At 37.9% G+C, this 20,628-nt stretch overlaps 2 protein-coding genes across 5 annotated transcripts in view; one reads left to right on the top strand and one right to left on the bottom strand.

Annotated features, from left to right (window-relative positions):
• The window catches only part of LOC126751284 (uncharacterized), a 175,268-nt gene that overhangs the window by 116,077 nt on the left and 38,563 nt on the right, over window positions 1–20,628 (top strand). For all 4 annotated transcript variants that reach the window (XM_050461417.1, XM_050461416.1, XM_050461415.1 and 1 more), the window contains exon 4: window positions 2,761–2,969. In XM_050461417.1, the coding sequence (XP_050317374.1) occupies window positions 2,761–2,969 (209 nt within the window). The remainder of the gene's footprint in view (window positions 1–2,760; window positions 2,970–20,628) is intronic.
• On the bottom strand, window positions 16,579–20,494 carry LOC126751273 (uncharacterized). The gene is made up of 3 exons (XM_050461401.1): window positions 20,262–20,494; window positions 17,875–18,047; window positions 16,579–17,814 (listed from the first exon to the last, which is right to left on the bottom strand). Exons 1-3 carry the CDS (start codon window positions 20,404–20,406, stop codon window positions 16,684–16,686), a joined length of 1,449 nt encoding a protein of 482 aa, XP_050317358.1. The 5' UTR covers window positions 20,407–20,494; the 3' UTR covers window positions 16,579–16,683.

Consider the following 20,628-nt stretch of genomic DNA (forward strand, 5'->3'; position numbering starts at 1 on the left):
GGGAGTTGTGGGACAGAAAAAGCCATTGGAGGAGAGGAGCAGTGAGCTTTTTTACGAATGGGTCAAAGCTAGGGGGCTCACGGGTGCAGCTATTTTGGTAGCAGTAAATCTACTTCTGCGGTATGCAGAGTCATTAACAGTGCGTTCAAAGTTGGTAAAGGAGTTCCTAATCTCGCTATCAATAGCATCGAGCCTCTTTGTGATAAGACTGGTGTGGGTGCCAGGCAACAGCGGAATCGCAGCAAATTGTAAAGCTGATGATTTAGCACGAAAAAACACCCTCAAACCACTAATAGTAGAACGGATCAGTGCAAGAGATCTACTTATCTCTTTGCCCTCAGTAAGGCTAGCCTCTGCCTAGTTGTGGAAATTTTAACAGGTCATTGACGACGTCCATGCTATAAGGTTTGAAATCTTACAAGACGCAATCTAGAAAAGCTGTATGGAAAAAGACGGGGTGGAGAAAACTCAACACTTCTTTCTTGACTGTCTCGCGTTTGGGAGATCATAACTTAAACATCTGGAAGCGCATATTTTCGTATATCCCACCGAACTGGCGGGAATGGAAGTTAAACGCCTGTGCAAATTTGTTTTGGCTACTAAGCGTTTTGCTAATTTATAAGTTCGAACACAGGAGTTCATATTTTCATACGATCTCTCTAGATCAGCCATCTAACCTAAACTCATTAAGAATCTTGTTCCAAATTTAAGAAATATACTACGTAAGAATTAACTAGGACGGACCATTTTACTACTTTGACCTTTGGGATGCTTATTCCGCCAACGCTTACCAAGAAAGATACAAATAGAAATTACAACACTTTCTTACCAATCACAGTGGTTTGCAAAAAAATGGATTTTCACTTACTGCTTCATATAAATTACCTATAAATACGTGAGCTAGTTCCTCATTTTTGAAATATCGACCATAAATGTTGCAGATATCATTTTCTCTTCAACGAGGATATAGCTGCCGTACACACTGATAGATCAAAATAAAGTCCGTGTTTAAAGAACTTTTTTAGATTTAGTTATTAGACTTAGTTATACCTGCAGTTGCTATAAGAAATGCACTGGATAAGGAAGCGGGGCAAATGAGTCTGATAGTGAACGAGAATAAGACGAAATATCGTTTCAAACAAACAGAGGTCGCACCCGCGACTTGGCTCCCACGTCACCGCCAATAGTCATAACTTCTAAGTCGTAAATAAAGTCAACAGTCAACTCTACATCCAACGCAAAATCACTCTTTGCAACAGGTGCCACTTCAGACTGAGTAGGCAATTGAGAAGTAAAGACCACTCTAGATGAACGAAGACCAAATTTTATAAGTCACTCGGCATAACCGTCCTGCTATATGGCATGGACGATGACAATATCTGATGAGTCGTTGTTACGAGTTTTCGAAAGTAAGTGCGAAGGATTTATGGTCCTATACGCGTTGGTCACAGCGAATATCACATTCTATGGAACGAGGAGCTGTATGAGATATACAACGACATTGGCATAATTCAGCGATTTAAAAGACAGCGGCTACACTGGCTAGGTTATGTCATCCGAATGGACGAAAACACTCCAGATCTGAAAGTATTGAAGGGAAGCTGGGGGAAGCAAAGGAAGAGGAAAACCTCCACTCCGTTGGAAAGACCAGGTGGAGAAGGAGCGGGCCTCGCTTGAAAGCTCCAATTGTCGCCACCTTGCAAAAAGAAGAAACGACTGGCGCGCTGTTGTTAACTGGGCTATATCAGATTAAGAGATGTCTACGCCAGTAAACAAGAAGAAAAATATAAGTCTCGTATTTAATTTTAAATTTTTGTAATTGTCTTTAGGGTATTTATCGGGTTTCTTACAAAAAGCGAAAGGAAAATTCAAACAAAGGTTTCATATTGGCCAAGAAGAAGTATCAACGTTGTCTGAAAAATGATATCTAATTTTTTGAAATACCGCTAGGCTTAAGCCTAGGATTCACAAAAAATTACGCTCTCATTTAACAAGGCTTAAGTGATGGGGCCCTATGCCAAGGTTGAACTACAAACTATACCAAGCCCAATATACTTCCTGCTTTTATTACAAACGCTTTTAAAAATGCAAGTCATTTGCATATTTCCGCAAGCAATCGAATTCGGATTTCTGCAGCCCTTCATGAAGTTAATTTTATGCCCCTCGCCATCAAAAAGTTTCCAAAGTCATTTGCAACAAAAACAAAACCACTTTTTAACGCTTAGCTTTTTGATTTTTTGAACTCATTCTCACATGCGCCCACGTTTCTCTATTTTTATATGCAATTTCCTCTTTTGAATGCAAATTTTCTTATGCATTCATTCATCACCAGTATGTGGGCGAGGAAGCGCTCTAATGGAGGCTGATGGCGTATAATGTGAGGAAGAGATGTTGAAATGACATCAATTTTCGTAGTGCTGACTGGGCAATTTTCACAGCATTTGGCCAAATTCACCACTCAACTCAGAGAGCAGGTGGAGGTGTATATTTGCATATATGTGTGGGTGTGTAGTCATTAATCATGCAGGCAATCAGTCATTCACTTGCTCCAGCAGTCATTCATGCAGCCGAGCACAAATACACGTACACCAGCTCAACGACCACATAGACTCACACCCTCACAGTCACACACACCTACATACTTACATATATTCGTCCAATCATTCAGTCAGTCATTCAAGTCTTTGCCTACATTTTTCTCGCTTACAATTTTAACAAATTTTGTTGTACTATAGTAGTTACTTCTTTTTTTGCTTTCAGATACTCGCCGCTCACGCCGCCAACTACAAATTGGTTTCCCGTCAAAGGTGTCACCATTGCTGATGGCTCATCGCACTGCAATCAATTCATCTGCAATGTCGAACTGGAGAAACTGAATGTCCATTCGTCCGGTTCGTATCGGTGCGAGGTATCCGGTGATGCGCCCGAATTCAAATTGATCGATAAAACGGCCAACATGACAGTGGGCGGTAAGTAAATCTACCAACGAATCGCCATATGAATATTCAAACATAACATACATATGTACATATCTATGATTTATATTCACATATTCATATCGACAGATCTAAGTATTACTGGTGAATTACTTTCAGTTTAAAAAAGTCTATACTAAAACGCTGCACTAATTGAAACTATAATTTACATTGTGAAGGATATGGTCTTGAAAATCGTCAGGCAGGTGTCAGAAAGATGGCAAGAGAGCTCGACGTCTCTCGCTAGTCCGTTCGAATGATTTGGTGGCGTTCTTGTCTGAATCGTGCCGATAATTCTCATTTTTTTCGCAAAAGCAGTACCGCAAGGTCTCTTTGGACATGTTTGATCGTGCGAATTCCGTTCCCACATTCGTTATAACTACCATTTGACATGCAAACAAGTCAACAATCATCGCAATCGAGCGAAAAAAATTAGCCGAAACTAAAAAAAAAGCTACGCCAAAGCCGCTCAAAAATCAAGGTGCTGCTCATTACTTTTTTCGATATTCGTGGTATGGTACGTTGCGAATTTGTTCCAGCGGCATAGACGGTCAACAGGAGTTCTATTTGGAGTTTCTATTTTGAGAACGGCAGAAATTGTGGAAGAAAAACTCATGGATTTTACACGATGATAACGCATCGATCCACAATTGTGACCGAATTTAAAGCCAAAAACGCAATTAATGCCATCGATCAACCACCGTATTCACCAGATTCGACTCCGTATGATTTTTTCTTGTTCCCCAAAAAGTAATTTTTCTTTACCACATGCATATGTAAATTTCTTTCGTCAGTTTTATCGAATAAGAACACTCCTTCATTTTTTCACTATTGGAACTTCATTTAATTCATATATATACGTACATCTTAATTTGACTAACGGTTATCATGATAAACTAAGTATTTATGGTAGAGCCGCAAGTCCATTCTTACACTTGAAATATCTTAGGGTAGTCTACAGAACACTAAGCTAAGCCAAACGAGACTACAGAAACTACAACAAATTGATGGCAATTAAAATTTTGTCGGTATAATGTTTTAATTTTTCTCTAACTAATATATGCAATGGTTTCGTCAACTCCAAACGCAGGATTTATAATTTTCCGTCCGCTTTGAAATATAAGTCTAGTATGTCTAGTGACAATCACACCATTTCTAATATGTTCGCTGAATTCTGTAGGTCCAATTACTCTCCAAAATCTCCAAAAAATGTTCCACATCAGCACAAGTTATGTCCGATTTCTGTCATTAATGCACCTACCATTTCCGAAGCAGACGTCTTAAATCAGTTAAATATGTTAGAACAATCATACAATTATGGCCCAGATATGATTCCCTCATGCTTTCTTAAGAAATGTGCCAAATATATATACCAACCCCTAACAAAACTATTTAATTCATCTCTTATGCAAGGCTTATTTCCATCCATATGGAAAAAGTCATTTATAATTCCTTTACATAAGAGTGGATTTAGGTCATCTATTGAAAACTATAGGGGAATAGTAAAGTTGTCAACAATACCTAAACTTTTTGAAGCAATTATAACTGACCACATAACCTTCCGGATCTCTCCACTAATTTCTTGTTCTCAGCACGGCTTTCGTAAAGGGAAATCTACCATAACTAATTTGCTTTGAAATGACATGCCATTGAACCTTAGAACATGTAAAACGATGTGCTTTTCACGTAGAGCTGTAGACCCTACCTCATACGCAATACAAAACTTTAGGTTGGAGCAAATATGCAGTTTTGTTGATCTAGGGGTAACTATGGACACCAAACTCAATTTTAATCTTCACGCATCTTCCACGGTTTTTAAAGCTAAAGGGGCTCTTAGTTTTGTTAAACGTTGGTGTAAAGAATTTAGAAATCCGCTTACCACCAAAATTATTTTTTCATCTCTGGTCAGGCCTATATTGGAGTATGCTTCTGTGGTTTGGAACCCTAGTTACCAAGTCCATTCGGATAAGTTAGAGTCCGTTCAAAAACAATTTTTACTTTTTGCTTTAAATCATTTGCATTGATATTCCAGTTTAAAAATTCCCTCTCACACTAACCGTTTAAAACTTATAAGTCTCCCGACACTCGCTAGTACTAGGGAGATGCTTGGTATAATATTTCTTGTAAAATTCATGAATGGGTCAGTCTGTAGCCCATCTCTCTTATCTGATATTAATTTTAACGTTCACGCTCGCTCTACCAGGCAGTTCAGACCCTTATTTTTAAAGTTTTCTGGAACAAATTTTGAGTTAAACGAACCATTCCGCCGTATATGTCATGATTTCAATTCTCATTCCAGCACATTTGATCCAACAGACTCACTCTTTACCATTAAAAAAATTATTTTATCTACTCTTAACAAGTAACATTTAAAAATTATAAGCTTTAATTTAATTCTTAATTTCGGCTGTTGAAATTTTTGTTTCTGTAGCTCAGCAGCTTAAGATCGCAACGCTTAATACTCTCTTGCCTTTTATGACTCGGCTAATACCGCTCGTTCGCGGATTGCGCCCCTCGGGCGGTTGGGTGGGAGGAGGGTAATCGTTGGGTATTATTATTATTATAAGAATAGACGTTCGTTTCGTTCATATTAAATAAAAGGTTATATTTAGCATAGTTAGAATTATCTGATGTATATCACACAGTTATGTTTGATAACTTGTGGCCATTAGCGCTCTCTAAAAAACTCTTGTCCCTGTTTGCAAAACATTGGGTTAGCAGAATTTTAAAAACTCCATTAAACAGGAGCAGGTAGTAATCAATTAATGCCTCCTAACTTAGCTCCAAAAAACTCAGGCAAGTCACTGTGGATGTATGTGATCTAGCGTTGCCCTGATAGAACACAATTCCTCTACTATTGCCCAAAGCTGGCCGTTCCTAGGCTTTGACAATTCCCTGTCAGTCACATAGCACAGTCTTTCTGGCTTTGCCAATGTTTGTTACGGATCACCGCAATTCCAACACAACTCTTTTCACTTGATACTGTCATAGATAAATTCATCTGCGAAGCGCATTGTTGCCTTCTTGTTTTATGTTAAATTTTGTGGCGCTCATTCATCGAGACTCCTTTTGTATCCAGCTTTATTTTAATTCCACTTAGAAGGATATATAGTACATTACTCAAGCTATTTACTGAAAAAAGAGTAAAGGATTTTTTTTACTAGGCCTTTATCGATCCATTGCCTCTTGATTCGCTATATCAATGCTATGTCAGCTCATCGTTCCATCGAATGCGATATTCGTCATGGCCAATGCGCAAAGGACCATAAATCTTTTGAAGAACCTTTCTCTCGTAAACTCGTAACGTCGACACATCAGATGTTTTCATCGTCCATGCCTCAGCACCTCTTTGTTTTAGGGAAGGAGATATTTCTTTTTCCAGTCTGGAGAAATCAGACCTAACGGCGGGGTTATTAAAGCCAATGATATCGATATCATCGGCGTACACCAGCAGTTATACACCCTTATAGAATATTGTATCTTCTCTATTTAACTCTGCAGCTGGTAATATTTTCTTCAAGAATAGATTTATGAAGTCATATAACAATTTGATAGCCGCAACTCCCTTTCATGCTATCGAACGCGGTTTTAAAATTGATGAAGGAATGGTGTGCGTAGATTTTCCTTTCACAGAACTGGTCGAAAGTAGATTTTCAAGGTAAAAAGCGAGACTTACAAGGTCCTATCAGTTTGTTGACGGTGAGCTTCAGTCTTTCTCACGTTACAATCGATAAGATCTTATATCCGTTAATAAAAAGGTTTATCTCGCGGTAATTGGCGCAGATTGTGGGGCCACCCAATTTGTGGATTGGGCAGAGCACACTTCTGTTCCACGTTACACAATACTTTCACTGCCGTTCATCATGCTGGAGAAGTGTTCCCTCGTTATGCTCATCATGTTCAGTATGCTCTGAACATCAGCCACTATATCACCACTTTGGGTTCCTCAAGAGAGCACTTCCATCAGTCGCCGCATCTTTTCGAACCTTACCATTGTCGGCCAGCTTCTCAAGCTCTTCATACTTACGCATTTCGGCCTCTTTCTTTTTTAACTGCATATGCGTCTCGCTTCTCTCTTCAACTTTCGGTATACATATATACTTCCCCGCTCGTGTTATGGTCGATCGTAATATTTGATAAATTTTTCTTTGCTGGAATCTAATATTACAGATAACCATATTTCGGTCCCCGGCGAAATCGATCAGCCTCAACCCATTTGGTTGTGCTCAAGAAACCTTATTTGCCCACCTTGGCGTTAAAGTCGCCAATAGGTGTGCTCTTAGAAAACATCTTTGGTCACACCGCCCTTCACTTCCATCGGGGCGTGGCCGCGAATTCGCTTTGATGTGGAGTGTGTGAATGCCAAGACTGGGCGACGGACTGTTTTCCCACTAATCCCACAAAGAATTTGCTCTCCGTTATATGGCAAATTTTGAGTCTAAGTACCAGATCGTCAGTCAGAGCCTCAGTAATGTGATGTTCTTTTAAATGATAATAAACGCTTGCCAAAGATGGAAAGTTCTCTCTCAACTGTTTTTGTGACGCTCTGAATTACACTTAGTAGTCGAAAAGACAGCACCCATATTTTGAATTATCCACTCACCAATTCATCCATCCTTAAAAGTTTCTTACTAAAATTATTTTTATTTTTAAAAAAGAGTTACCCTAACGGCTCAGATCTATTTAGCACATAAATTAAAACATTCTATCGATAATAAAATTTATTTAACATCTGCTTAAGCGTTCGTCTACAACTTGCATAAATCTATATTCAGATAAGTACTTACCACCCATGCAAATCAGTGCTTCCCAAATTGCCTATTAACTTTAAGTATCCTGCAACTTGGGCGCTTTAATGCGCCCATTTATTACAAATCAGCCATCGGTTTGCCTTCCATAAGAAATGAGTGCGAAAAACGAAGGAAAAACAAGTCGAAAACAATCAATAAATATTTAGGCGCGAGGCCCGTGCGTCTGCGTCTATTCGAAATTTATTGCCAAATCAAAATACTCGTGTATTTACATGCTGACTGGCGAGGGAAATGCAAAAAACGAAACAGTGCGAAAAAGAAAACGCTCACAAGCCACACCGAACAGAGATATGGAAAGAAGACAAATCAAATCAGTGAAGAGGAAAATGCACATTGGTTGTAATTTATATTATTGGTTTCATTGTTGCCTTTACTATTGTTATTGTTGCTGTTCTTGCTGACGTCGCTAAAAGCTGTTATGTAGCAAAGCGCCCACACAAATAAATCATTAGTGCCACTGACGGCATAAGGACTCAAACAGGCTCCACAGGGTGCCCACCAACAAACACCAACAACAACATTTGTGGCCTCACATCAAAGCGGAAGTGTCATTCACGCTTAAACGATAATAAATGTGGCCAGAGAGGGGGTGGGCGGCGAGTGTAGCAGACAATAAACGTACGCAATGACAACAATTGATTTGAATTTTTCGACACGAAAATAATGTATTAAATCAGTCATCTCAAGCAATCCAGGTAAGACATTTCGGGTGGTTCACAACTTCGAAAGTGTTCTTGTTATTCCGCTAGGAATGTCACAGTCATTCCTGCTGGGTTTGGTTGGGTAACCCAAGGTGTGCAGATGATTGCTATATAAATAGCAACATATTATATTACATATGTACATATATATCTACATATTGTGCCTAAGCATATTTTTATCGAGATAAAAACATCGAAACTAGGGAAACCCACATAGGAAATAAAAAAACAACCACAATTAATTTGTAAAGTGAAATATTTAAAAAAAGTAAGAGCTATCTTTGGTATACGTGACTCCATAAGCGAGTATATTACGTATATAACACCTACTTACACTATTGCAAGATATTAACAATCGAGCATCACATTCTTCTAGGCTGTCACAAGTTCCGATTTTAATACACCACGGCCAAGTACCCAGAAGACATACAAGGTCTGTCGCAAAAGAAACAGAACTTTTTAAATATAACTGTTTCTGGTGGTGCCATCTATTGGTGGGTATATGAAGTAAAAAGCTTGATCTTTGTTGACATTTCGTAAATATTTTAAGACAATTGGATAACTACAGTCGATGTTATCGATCAAAAAGTGACAGCAGCGTTTAGTCATCGGTCGTAAAATGCATTTTGAACAAAGAGCAAATATTAAATTTTGTTTTAAACTTGGGAAAATGTTTACTGAAACATTTCAAATGATGAAAAAAGTTTATGGTGATCAGTGCCTATCCCGTAGTAATGTGCATGAGTGGTTTAAGCGATTCCAAGAAGGTCGTGAGGACCTCTGTGACGATCAGAAGTCGGTCGTCTTCAGAAGTCAAAAATAAAGACAATGCTGATTTGTTTTTACGATTCCGAGCGTATTGTACACCAAGAGTTCGTCCCACCTGGCCAAACGATTAATGCTGTGTTTTACCTTGGTGTTATGAAGCGTCTTTTGTCACGCATTTGTCGTGCTCGACCACAATACCGTGAGGCAGGGTCCTGGCGCCTGTTGCACGATAATGCGCCGTGTCATCGGTCGACGCTTGTCACTGATTTTTTGACAAAAAACTCCATATTAACCATTAATCACTCACCTGATCTGGCACCCTGTGATTTTTACCTATTTGGAAAATTTCATTTACCCATGAAAGGACACTGGTTTCAGGACATTTCAGCTATCCAAAAGGCGACGATCGAAATTCTCAAGAGCATTCCGAAAAATGACCTTAAACACTCATTTGAAATGCTAATTGACCAGGTTAAACACTGTATCGAAGCACAAGGAAACTACTTTGAATAAAAAATATAACTTTTGAAAAATATTAATTTTTTGTTGTTTTTTTTAACAGTCCTGTTTCTTTTGCGACAGACCTTGTACCGATGGAACACAAGAACTGAGTGTACATCTTAAAAGACCACATCAGTCCTGTCGTAAATGAAGAATTGGACATGGGAAAGCTCTCAGCGAAATGGATGTAACTTACTTACTTTTCTTACTCCGGAAAATAAGCGCAACTATGAGTCTACTGCACAGCAGTTGAATTAGGATATATTTTTTTTAATAGGAAAATAATAACATTTGTAGTCATGGCCTCATTCTGGACTGGAAATAACATAGACCTGAAGATCTAATGCAGAAGCAAAACCGGCATGAAAGTCTGTTTAAGGTCTAGTTGCTGAAGGGCTGCAAATGGAAACAACATTTAAGGGTGAGGACCCTTGTATACTTCGAATATTACACTTCATGAAATAATGGGCTAAAAAAGATCTATGAAAACTTAAATTATGTTTACCTTTATAAAGCTAATTATGAGTATAATACAATCAATATTAAATCGAAGTACCTCGCAACAAAATTAAAGCAAATATTAGCGCTTCCGTTTACCATATAGGGTGATTTCGAGATTCCTTATTTTTTAAAGAAAAAACACAGATACTTCACATTTAATGGGGAATCCAATAAATCAAATTTTCGATGACTTGTTCGAGCATTTCAACTTCCACCAGCCAAAACCACACCAAACGTTGTTGTTATACCCTGAACAGGGTATATTAAGTAAGAAGTGTCGCAGACCCTATAAAGTATATATATAAATGTTCAGTATGTTGAGGTGGGTCCGTCCGTCTGTCTGTATATATACTAACTAGTCTCTCATTTTCTCTTCAAGAAGCTGCTCGTTTGTCGGAACTGTCGATATCGGACCACTTTAGCATATGGCTGTCATACAAACTGAATGATCGGAATCAAGTTCTTGTATGGAAAACTTTCACATTTCACAATGCATTTTCACAAAAGTTGGCACAGGTTATTTTCTAAGATAACAATGTAATTTCCGAAAAAATTGTTCAAATAGGTTAACTATAGCATATAGCTGCCACACAAACTGAATGATCGGAATCAAATGCTTGCATAGGAAACTTCGTTATTTGACGATGTATCTTCACGAAATTTGGTATGAGTTATTGTTCATAGAAATAACGTAATATCGAAAGAAATTATTCAGATCGGCTCACTATAGCATATAGCTGCCATACAAACCGAACGATCGGAATCAAGTTCTTGTATGGAAAACTTTCGCATTTGACGTGGTATCTTCACGAAATTTGACATGCATTACTGCATAATAACATAATATCCGAAAAATTGTTCAGATCGGATTACTATAGCATATAGCTTCCATACAAACTGGACGCATAGTTACTAAAAGAAATGCACCTATGAAGGGTATATTAGCTTCGGTGCAGCCAAAGTTAACATTTTTTCTTGTTTCTGGACGAAATGGCAGTTCTTGAATCTCTTCAGACTGGTCCCAAATGCGACAATTCTGCTTGTTAATAAACCCGTTGGGCAAAAATGGGCCTGAACAAAATTTTGCTCGAAAACGTCGTATTTTCTCGGAACTTTTCAAGACCCCATAAAACTAAGCAATGTCGCTTGAAAAGGTCGAGCGGCTTCAGTTCTTGTACAAGCAGTATTTTGTACGCTTTCAATTTAAGAAATCCATGTAAAATGCTCCAAGTCGTTCCATGCGTCAGTTCGAGCTGCTGCGAACGGCGCCGAATCGACTCTCTTCGGTCTCGTGTACACCCTCAGCTACGGCTGATATATTTTCTTCACAGCGTGGTCTTTTCGCTCGAATACTATCTAGAAATGAATGCGGAGTCTCAAGATAGGTCTTGCGAGTAGTACCCTTAGGCCATTAGTTAAGCGCGCGAACTAATTTTTGTAATAAAGTTAAACGATTTGCAAACGTTCTGTCTAAAAACGGCAATTGAAAAAAGAACTTCTACTTGGATCACCCGTTCGTAAAGAATTTGGAATTCGAAGTTAAGTCAACGGCGTCTGCAGACAAGTGGGTTCAGAACTTGCCTACTAGGTGGTGTGCTATAACTGTCTTCAAAAAAATTTATCGAAAAATATATAAGACGTCATGCAGAATAAATGTTATGACGGACACTTAATCACAAGATTTAGGTTGTTGAGGAAATTTTATCACAAAAGATTTTGCAAGATTTCTCCATACAAAAATGACACTTGTTAATGATCTACTCAAAATCTCCCTGTGTGACTCTGATTTAGCGTCATCGACTTGTCAGTGTTTATTACATTATAACAACTGATTTAGACACTACAAAGAAAACAAATATATTAAGCGCAAGGCATCTAAATTAACTTAACCACCGACTTTCCAAATTAATAAATGTGTCCAATATTTCCATTAAACGGAAAATACTTAACAAAATACGACTTTTGTAACAAAATACGACATTACAATGCTTTCTTTTAATAAATTTTTCACAATGTGAATTTTTTATTTTTTATGCTGTTTTATAAATCTCCAACGGCAGTGAGGCCAGTCTTGGTGAGGTTAAATTTTAGTTCGGAATATGGTATAAAGTTGATGCAGCGAATAGACCATTACTTCAATTGTATTCCACGAAAGGTCAAAAGGTCATTGATTACTTAATTAAAAGTATTAAAGTTTCAAATGCTAGTAATTCCCCTCCGTCAATGAATATCATAACTGAAACTTGTTTGCGAATGGGTAATCAATTTAAATTGTTATAATTTTAGAATTTTCATTTTATATTATAATATTTTTTATCATTTGTTATCATTATTTTGCGCAATTTATATTTAAGTGATTTTAAGTGACGCCAGTACACAGTAATGATGGCAATGATTAATTAGATATTTTTGTATAGTATATGTTTCTATTTTTTCATAGCGCCAAGTACTTTTCTGTCAATTATATTAAACATATTTTATATTTTATTAATGGTTAGCAACCGGTTATCAACGTGTCTTGTAGAACACCAGTTCGTATCATACAATCGAAATGTGATATGTGAGAAGACCGCATGCTTAGTTTGTGAATCATTTACAACATTACTCATGTATGTGTACAAATAGTTAGTGCGTGTCTGCCATTTGTCGCCTATGAGTTCACTTCGAAGAGCATCTTTACTTTAGATACCAACACTAATACATTCTGCGGTCGTCTGAGCACCCAGCTGTCAAAGATAATTGAAGGCGCCTGCGGGATACCTCACACGTTTGCCATTTATTATCAATTTTGTATTAAAATATTCTCTTGCTGGGGATTCCATTCAATGTTTGCTATTAGCGCCAGTTGTCATAACCAATGGTTAACCAATTTGGAGACCTGCAAATAAGGAAGGCCTTGGTTTGGACGCCAACTGACGTTAGGTGCGTTTTTAGAATTATTTTTAAACAGTTCATTTATTTATAAAGTTAACAAGTCAAGAATTAAAAAAATATATATATTTAAATAAAGGTGGTGGTTTGGACCGATTTATAGGCATGTTAATCAGTAGTAAAAAATGGTCAATATATGAGCTTACTTAACATATTATGTTAGTCATGCCGAAATTTAACCTCTTTTATATCGAAACATTACCACGCCCACAGAAAATGATTTGCCACTAATAAAAGTGAATTCTCATATTTCACAAATTATTTCATCGACGCCATATGTAACCTACTGGTCTTTAGTAATGCCAGATGTAGATTGTCTTTAATTTGAGGTGAAGTAGTTGTCATACAGGCCGTCACCGCTTTTTTCGAACTTTAGGAGCGATTTGATAATTAAGTTTGTAACTTCATCTAGTCCTTTGAACTACGAAGCTCCTAGATATTTAAGACAAGTTCTAGATAGTACTGGACAGAGACATAGGAGGTGCCTGGCTCTCTTCACGCTGCCTATCCGACTCGCGTGTGATGCCAGTAGGTTGTGACTAAGCACGAAATGGCCTTCCGACAGTGCTTTCGAGACAGTGTGTGTAAAATACATGCGAGTTTTCTCCTAAACTACTTCTGCACATAATCTTGGCGATCTTGGCATTCCATCTTACCCTGATCGGCCTGTCAGCCTTTTCGGAAATTTCATTGTATTGTATATCGTTTTTAGTGCTATATTTCCAGTACTTGGCAATCTCATCCACTGTTTCGTTTCTCGGAATTCCTTTGTGGCCTGGAACCAGTATACATACAGCAACTTTCCGCTACATCTACCTGCTTCTAAGGACATTCTCTGAAGTATGTATTCATCACTTTTATATTGTTTCCTGCGTTGTTAGCTATCTCAGCCGCTTTCCTGACTGCAAAGACTTTCGCCTGGAAATCTGAAGGGTCGCTTGAGATCTACCTCCGAGCAATAGATTCCGCCTCCCAATCCATTAGCCATTTTTGAAACCTTCTTTATAGATCTTTTAATGTGATCTGGAACCTTAATTGTTGACTCAATCCCGTTGAGCTTCGGAGGTTTCCATGTTGGGATTTTTTACCTCCTTGTATAGAGTACCATGTTCGTCTTATCGGCATTTACCTCTAGATTCGCCGATATCACCCATTGGTGTATTATCCTTAGAGCGTTGTCCATCAAGTTACTCATTATGTCCAGGAACTTCGGCATCACTAGTATAGCTATGTCGTCTGCAGAGGTTATCAGTTTCAGAACTTTGGTTTCAAATTTTTTTCAGAAGCTCGTTAGCTATAAGTTACCGTAGGAGTGGTGACAGTTCCTGTTGGCACCAATCTGAGTAGTGCAGCTCAGCTTTTATCCATGCTATGGTGACATTCTCCATCCGAGCTGATTTCAGACTTTTAATGAATGTGTTATTTGCGACATTTTCGAATGCAGTACTTGTGTCAAGATGGACACCCAGAAGATATTCCTTATGCTACAGAGCTTTTTCTTTCTTTAGGGTTAGCAAGTGAAGAACAGTCTCCGTTGATCTACTCTTCGTATATGTTAGCCCTTAACAGCCTGTTTCTAATATAGGCGTTTGGTTTATAACCTTTCGAGAGAAGTGCGACTCCTTTGCTCGCCTTCTGTATGCAATGTAGGAAAATGTCTGTTGACCAGGCCTATCAGTGATTCCTTACAGCATCCAGTCCAATCTCCACATTTGTTGTGTTGTAGGCTAGGAGTATTAGGATCAAAATTTAAAAGGTCTAGCTACCTCGGTTGCATTCCTAACTTCCAGGAGAAGCTCTTCCAAGGCTACCTTTGACGACTACTTTTGGCTTTGAGAGTTTCTTTTTAATATTCATTAAGTACATCCTTCAATTCCCTCTAGCGGTATTCTTTGTTTGCCATCTTGGCCAGTAGTTGCCTAACACCATTTCTAAGTGATCTGAGCATCTTGTTCAAAAGAAGGCCTCACATGGTCTGGAGGACACGCGATATAATACGCCTTATGGAAAATGTTAGTGAACATGACTATTCGTTTCTCTAATTCAGAGATTGAGTCTTATTTCTCGAGTCTAATTTAATTCTCTACTGCTATCTTCCTGTATTGATCCCAGTTAATATACTTAGGATTCCTGCAGATTGCACTTTTGTTAAGGGCTAGCAACTCGACTTGAAACCTCAAAACAGAAAATGAGGGTGTACGAAGCACCTCCCTATCCTCGACATTGATTATTTTGCTAGTATGTAAATATATGTGTTCTGTGAACTTTATTACAAACTTCTTGTATAAATTAACCATAACCAAAACTTGAACGTTTATTTCAGAAAAATAATAGCAGTAGGATTCAAAGTGAGTTTCTATAATATTTCTATAATTTCTATATTAATTTCTCATTTTTCTGCTACTTATTATGGATTTTTAATGGACTGCACCAGGTTGGCGGCCGGGAATAAATCAAGCCAATATCTGACACAATGTTCTGATGAGAACCGTATTTCAGTGGAAGCATTCTGAAATTGTTTAGTAGCTTATAAGAAATATGCATGCTTCTGATCATACCGAATACAGACCAAAATGTGAATCTAAGATTTTGTGAATAATTCTTTGGTTTCAGCAACAATCTACATCGACTAATGTTTCTAGTCCAAAAACACCACTTTTGAATCTTGAAAACTACTTTTGGCAGGTTCCCTCAGCCAAATACCGTAAGCATCCTCCAAGACACCATGACATTCCGCTGAGGTTTCCTCATATTAAAGTAATGAAGATGGACTCCCCGCAGAAACACTTTTTATGGACAAAGTTGGACAAATACATTTAAATGAAAAAAATGTTCGGAATATCGGAACAATGAAATAATAATCAAGTAACGTCATCTCTTGGCAAACCGCACGGATATAGTTATAAACCCAATAATATAATTAGGTGCGAATTAGAAGACATCGGCTTACGAGGGCAGTCTATATGTTGGACCTAGCTAACAAAAGAAACACAACTATTTTGAGAAAATTAAATTTCTACGTTCGATATACTTGACCTAGCAGTGTACTGAAATCTTTACCCCATCTAATTTTTAGTTACATATTTTGGAAACGAAATAGTCCGTCAACGGCACAGAGCTGGAAGCAAAGTCCATCGTTCTCCATCGAACGATTACGAACTTTCGACTATCCGATTCAGTTTACTGTGGTTCTGTATGTAAAGTATTAAAGCACCCTTTGGAAGAATAATTAGTGGTTTGTTTGACCCTTAGTCAATCCCTGCGTGAGACTTGATAAACTCAATCCACTTTAAGTGAATATGGCTAATCCTTATTTAGTGACTACCGTTATTCACCTGCAGTCACTCTTTCTTCAACAAGAGAATGGAATCTAAACTTATGTTTGTCGCAATAAAATTTATTATTAACAAAAATATCATTTACAAAATTTTTTTATAGAATAATATATTCAAAATTTTAATATCTAAGTATATACTTATTTACTATTTCAATTTACTACCAACCGTTCATTAAAGTGGTGAATTTACTTTGAGCATTGCGTAAACTAATTTGCTTTGTCTCGGGCAAAAAGAAGATGCCTGCAGCGAAGAAGGCCACATAAAAGACACCGGAAGTAATGTAATAAGCCTCAAGACTGTCACGATCAAAGGTACACACGCCGATTATGAGCAACACCAGCATTTGGACAGCGAAAGCTGCAGCAATATAGAAGGGTTTCAAGTGCAATGGAAATGCTTCCGTCAGATAAGCCGAAGATGAAGCACTGAAAAAGCCCGCGAAGAATGCCGATATGAAAAGCATATACATGACTATACCCATTTGTGACGAAGAGTAAAGGTTTATAAGATCAAAGAAAATGCCACCAATGACAAATGCCATGACACCGAAAACCAGCGCACCGATCAGCAAAACTTTTTTGCGACCTACCGTGTCCATGATACAAGCTGGAACCAAAGTGCCGAGCCAAAAGAGCAAACCGAATATGACCAAAGGCCAAGTATCCCTTGGACCAACGTTTACTGAAGAGGCCAGAACCAATGCTATAATTGTGAGTGGCGAGAAGGCTAGTGACACCAAGGCGCGATGCAAGCACAGCTTCAACAAGGCTGGCACGGCCAAACTATCAATGCGTTCGTTAACATCAATATAGCGCTTGAGCTCGTCGAATTGCTGGTGTGTTTCGTGTGTGTAAACAGATGGGTGCTGCAGACGACGCAAACAATTGATGGCTTCATTCTCGTTATTACGCAATAAATGATAGACGGGTGATTCAATGAAGAAGAAGTATGATAACAGCAATGAAAGAGCACCGCAAACGATTACAGTGATACCATGCACCTGTGTGGATCCAAATTCGTTGTAAATAGTTGGCGTGAAATCATAGTATGCAGCTGTGAAGAGTGTTTGTAGAAAGATACCTAAAGCAAAACTGCCCATCTCAACCAGTGCGGCAAATTCACCACGCTTTTCGGAAATCACCGATTCACCGATCAATACCATCATGGGCACGAAGACCAGGCCGACTGCAAAGCCATTTAAGTAACGAGCTGCGGCAATACCGCCGTATAAATCGTACACTGTCAAAAAGAGAATGCCACCGATCAGCGTCAATACAGAAGAAAATAACTGAAAAAAATTAAAGTACTTATTAAATCACTTTGCTTTTGAAAAACAAATCATACTCACGTAAATAAGCCTCTTTTGTATGCGTTTAAGGACGAAGGAAGATACTAATGCACCGATAATAGCCGCAATGTGCCAGCAAATCATTATATGTGTATCTGTTTGAAAGTCCTGTATATGAAGCAGGCCACAACTCCAGGCGATATTCATGCCACCCGAAACCAAAATAAGAGCCGCTGAAAAGATGTAAAAGATCGTAAGAGTTTTAGAGTGTGGAAAATAAAACCATGTGTTCAAAAATCGAAAACAAATCGATTAACTGGGCAGTACACACCAAAGCCCTGCGAAAAGTCGAAATAGTTTGTGGATCTCACTCGGCGAACCTGCTCACAAGAAAGCGAAAACTGTTCAATTGGAAGGTAGGGTTAAGGTGCGATCTACATCGCCTACTTGGAAGACAGCAAAATGGTCACAAGGATCTACTACGCCCAATTTATGGAAGATCCTATGCTATTTCAAGAAAAAACAGCTTAATTTGGCTAAGAAAAAAGTTTTTTTTTTTTTTTAACTAGTAAAATAAACTAGAGCTTCGCTAGGTCAATTAAATTGGAGATATTTTTTAGAAAATTTTAGGTTTTCCTTAACGCCCTCGGATGGAGACGTTTAATTTCAGTCAAATTTTTTTTATCAATACTTTTGATGCTACATTAAAAGATGACCTCCTAAGTAAGTCTCATTAATTTTCATCTGAACTTCTTCTTCTTTACTGGCGTAGAAACCGCTTACGCGGTTATAGCCGAGCTAACAACAGCGCCAGTCGTTTTTTTTTCGCAAGTTGGCGCCAATTGGAGATTCCAAGCAAAGCCAGATCCTTCTTCACCTGGTTCCACTAATGGAGTGGAGTTCTTCTTCTTCCTCTGCTTCCCCCGACGGGTACTGCGTCGAATACTCTCAGAGCTAGAGTGTTTTCATCCAATCGGATGACATGACCTAGCCAGCGTAGCCGCTGTCCTTAATTCGCTTGTGCTGGCTGTTGTTGTCATCATCCAAGCCTCTACATCATGCAGGACGGGAATTATGAGTGACTTATGGAGTTTTGTTTTTGTTTGTAAAGAGAGGATTTTACTTCTCAATTGCCTACTTAGTCCGAAGTAGCACTTGTTGGCAAGAGATATTCTGCGTGGGTTTCGAGGCTGACGTTGTTGTTGGTATTGATGCTGGTTCCAAGATAGACGAAACTATTTACTTCGAAGTTATGATTATTAACAGTGCCGTGGGTGCCTATTTGCTTCGCTACCTTATCCACACTGGAGAAAGCAAACCTAACGGCACGGTAGAGCATGAGACTCTTTCATCTGAACACACATTATATAATGTTTTCTGTAGAGATAGCTCTCACGCCAACTGCCAAAATAAACACATGAGTTTGGCATTGTTGGAGATTCAGTCGTAAACTACATTTGAAGCGATTGAAGTGACCATTTCCGACTAATCGCTTGAAAACGAATGCTTGGTATAGCCGTTTTGGACGAGATAAGAGCGACTGTGACAAAACTAATCTATTTATAATGATCTACATAAAAACCATTTGTACTCTCATTAGCACGAGTTTTTATAACAAGTAATTATTTAGAAACATTTAAGTTTAAATTGATTCCTTATCTACGTAAAAGTAATAATACTTTTGCTTTTGCAACTACCAATAAAGGTCTTTGATGAAGCAATCGCATTTTTAATATTCTTCAAGCCAAAAGATATATGGAAAATAAGTTCGGGAGTAATAGACGTTAAGGTCGATTATATTATTAGACTTTTGGTGTGATCTAAAATGATTGGTAGGTCGATATTAACTTTTGCCTTATAGCCCAGACATTTCCACTTTTTCCAACATTTCCTTAGTCCATGCAGAACACTCTCATTGATGTCAAATACTACCTCGACTATTTAAACAAAATAAATTAATTTATTATAGCTAGTACTTTTAACCACTTCATAAAAGTAATTAACTTTGAGCACTTTATCCGCATTGATCAGTTCTCCACATGGCTTTTGACCTTCAACAACTTATTTGAGGAGAGTTTTCTTCATTGTGAATATCAGAAAATTGGATTTGTTATTTGGTGAAGTTCATGTGAACGATTCTCCACTTTTTGAAATTTTTTTTTAATAAATCAATTTTGAAAAATATTTCGCAAAACAGCCAGCTGGGAAGTTTGCTTCGCAGTTTTTACATTTAATTTTACTCGAGTGTATTAATATCAATCATGTTATTGAACCCTTTTGGTTTAAATAATTTGAAGATAAAATTATAAACAAATCGAAATATAACCAAGTTTCAACATGATCCACCCGAAGTCGAAACCAAACTAATATAGCATTATTTTTGAAAAAAAAAATTCTAAAACCAATTTTCACTTATTGCACATATGGTATAGATATACCATATTTACCTGATCCCGTCGAGTACATTTGTGGTGCATTTCTTCGAAAACTTTGAAACCGGGTGTCTGCTGGTGGCACACTTTGTGGCGGATATCTCAGAAACATTGGATTTGTTGTTGGCTGTACGTTTTCAATTGTGACACGATTTTCCATCTTTTTGATTAACTTTTTTTTTTAATAAATCAGAGGTTTTCAAAAATATTTCGCAAGCTACCACAGCCAGCAACCGTTTCGCTTTTTAGTCGCGTTAATACTAATTACTCAAAATAGAAATAAGTGTATTAATATCAATCATGTTCTGGTAGTGAAATGATAGTGAACCCTTTTGGTTTGTTATTGTAATATAATTTGAAGATATCGCTAAATGTGATAAAC

This window comes from Bactrocera neohumeralis, chromosome 2 (assembly GCF_024586455.1).
Source record: "Bactrocera neohumeralis isolate Rockhampton chromosome 2, APGP_CSIRO_Bneo_wtdbg2-racon-allhic-juicebox.fasta_v2, whole genome shotgun sequence".
Classification (NCBI taxonomy): domain Eukaryota; kingdom Metazoa; phylum Arthropoda; class Insecta; order Diptera; family Tephritidae; genus Bactrocera; species Bactrocera neohumeralis.

What these genes read in the sequence shown, in the direction of transcription:
- LOC126751273 (XM_050461401.1), bottom strand. Translation starts at nt 20,406, where the DNA reads ATGGAAAATCGTGTCACAATTGAAAACGTACAGCCAACAACAAATCCA. An exon ending in AATGTACTCGACGGGATCAG is followed by an intron (nt 18,048 to 20,261) that starts GTAAATATGGTA and finishes ACATCTTTTCAG; the next exon opens with CGGCTCTTATTTTGGTTTCG. An exon ending in TACAAAAGAGGCTTATTTAC is followed by an intron (nt 17,815 to 17,874) that starts GTGAGTATGATT and finishes AATTTTTTTCAG; the next exon opens with TTATTTTCTTCTGTATTGAC.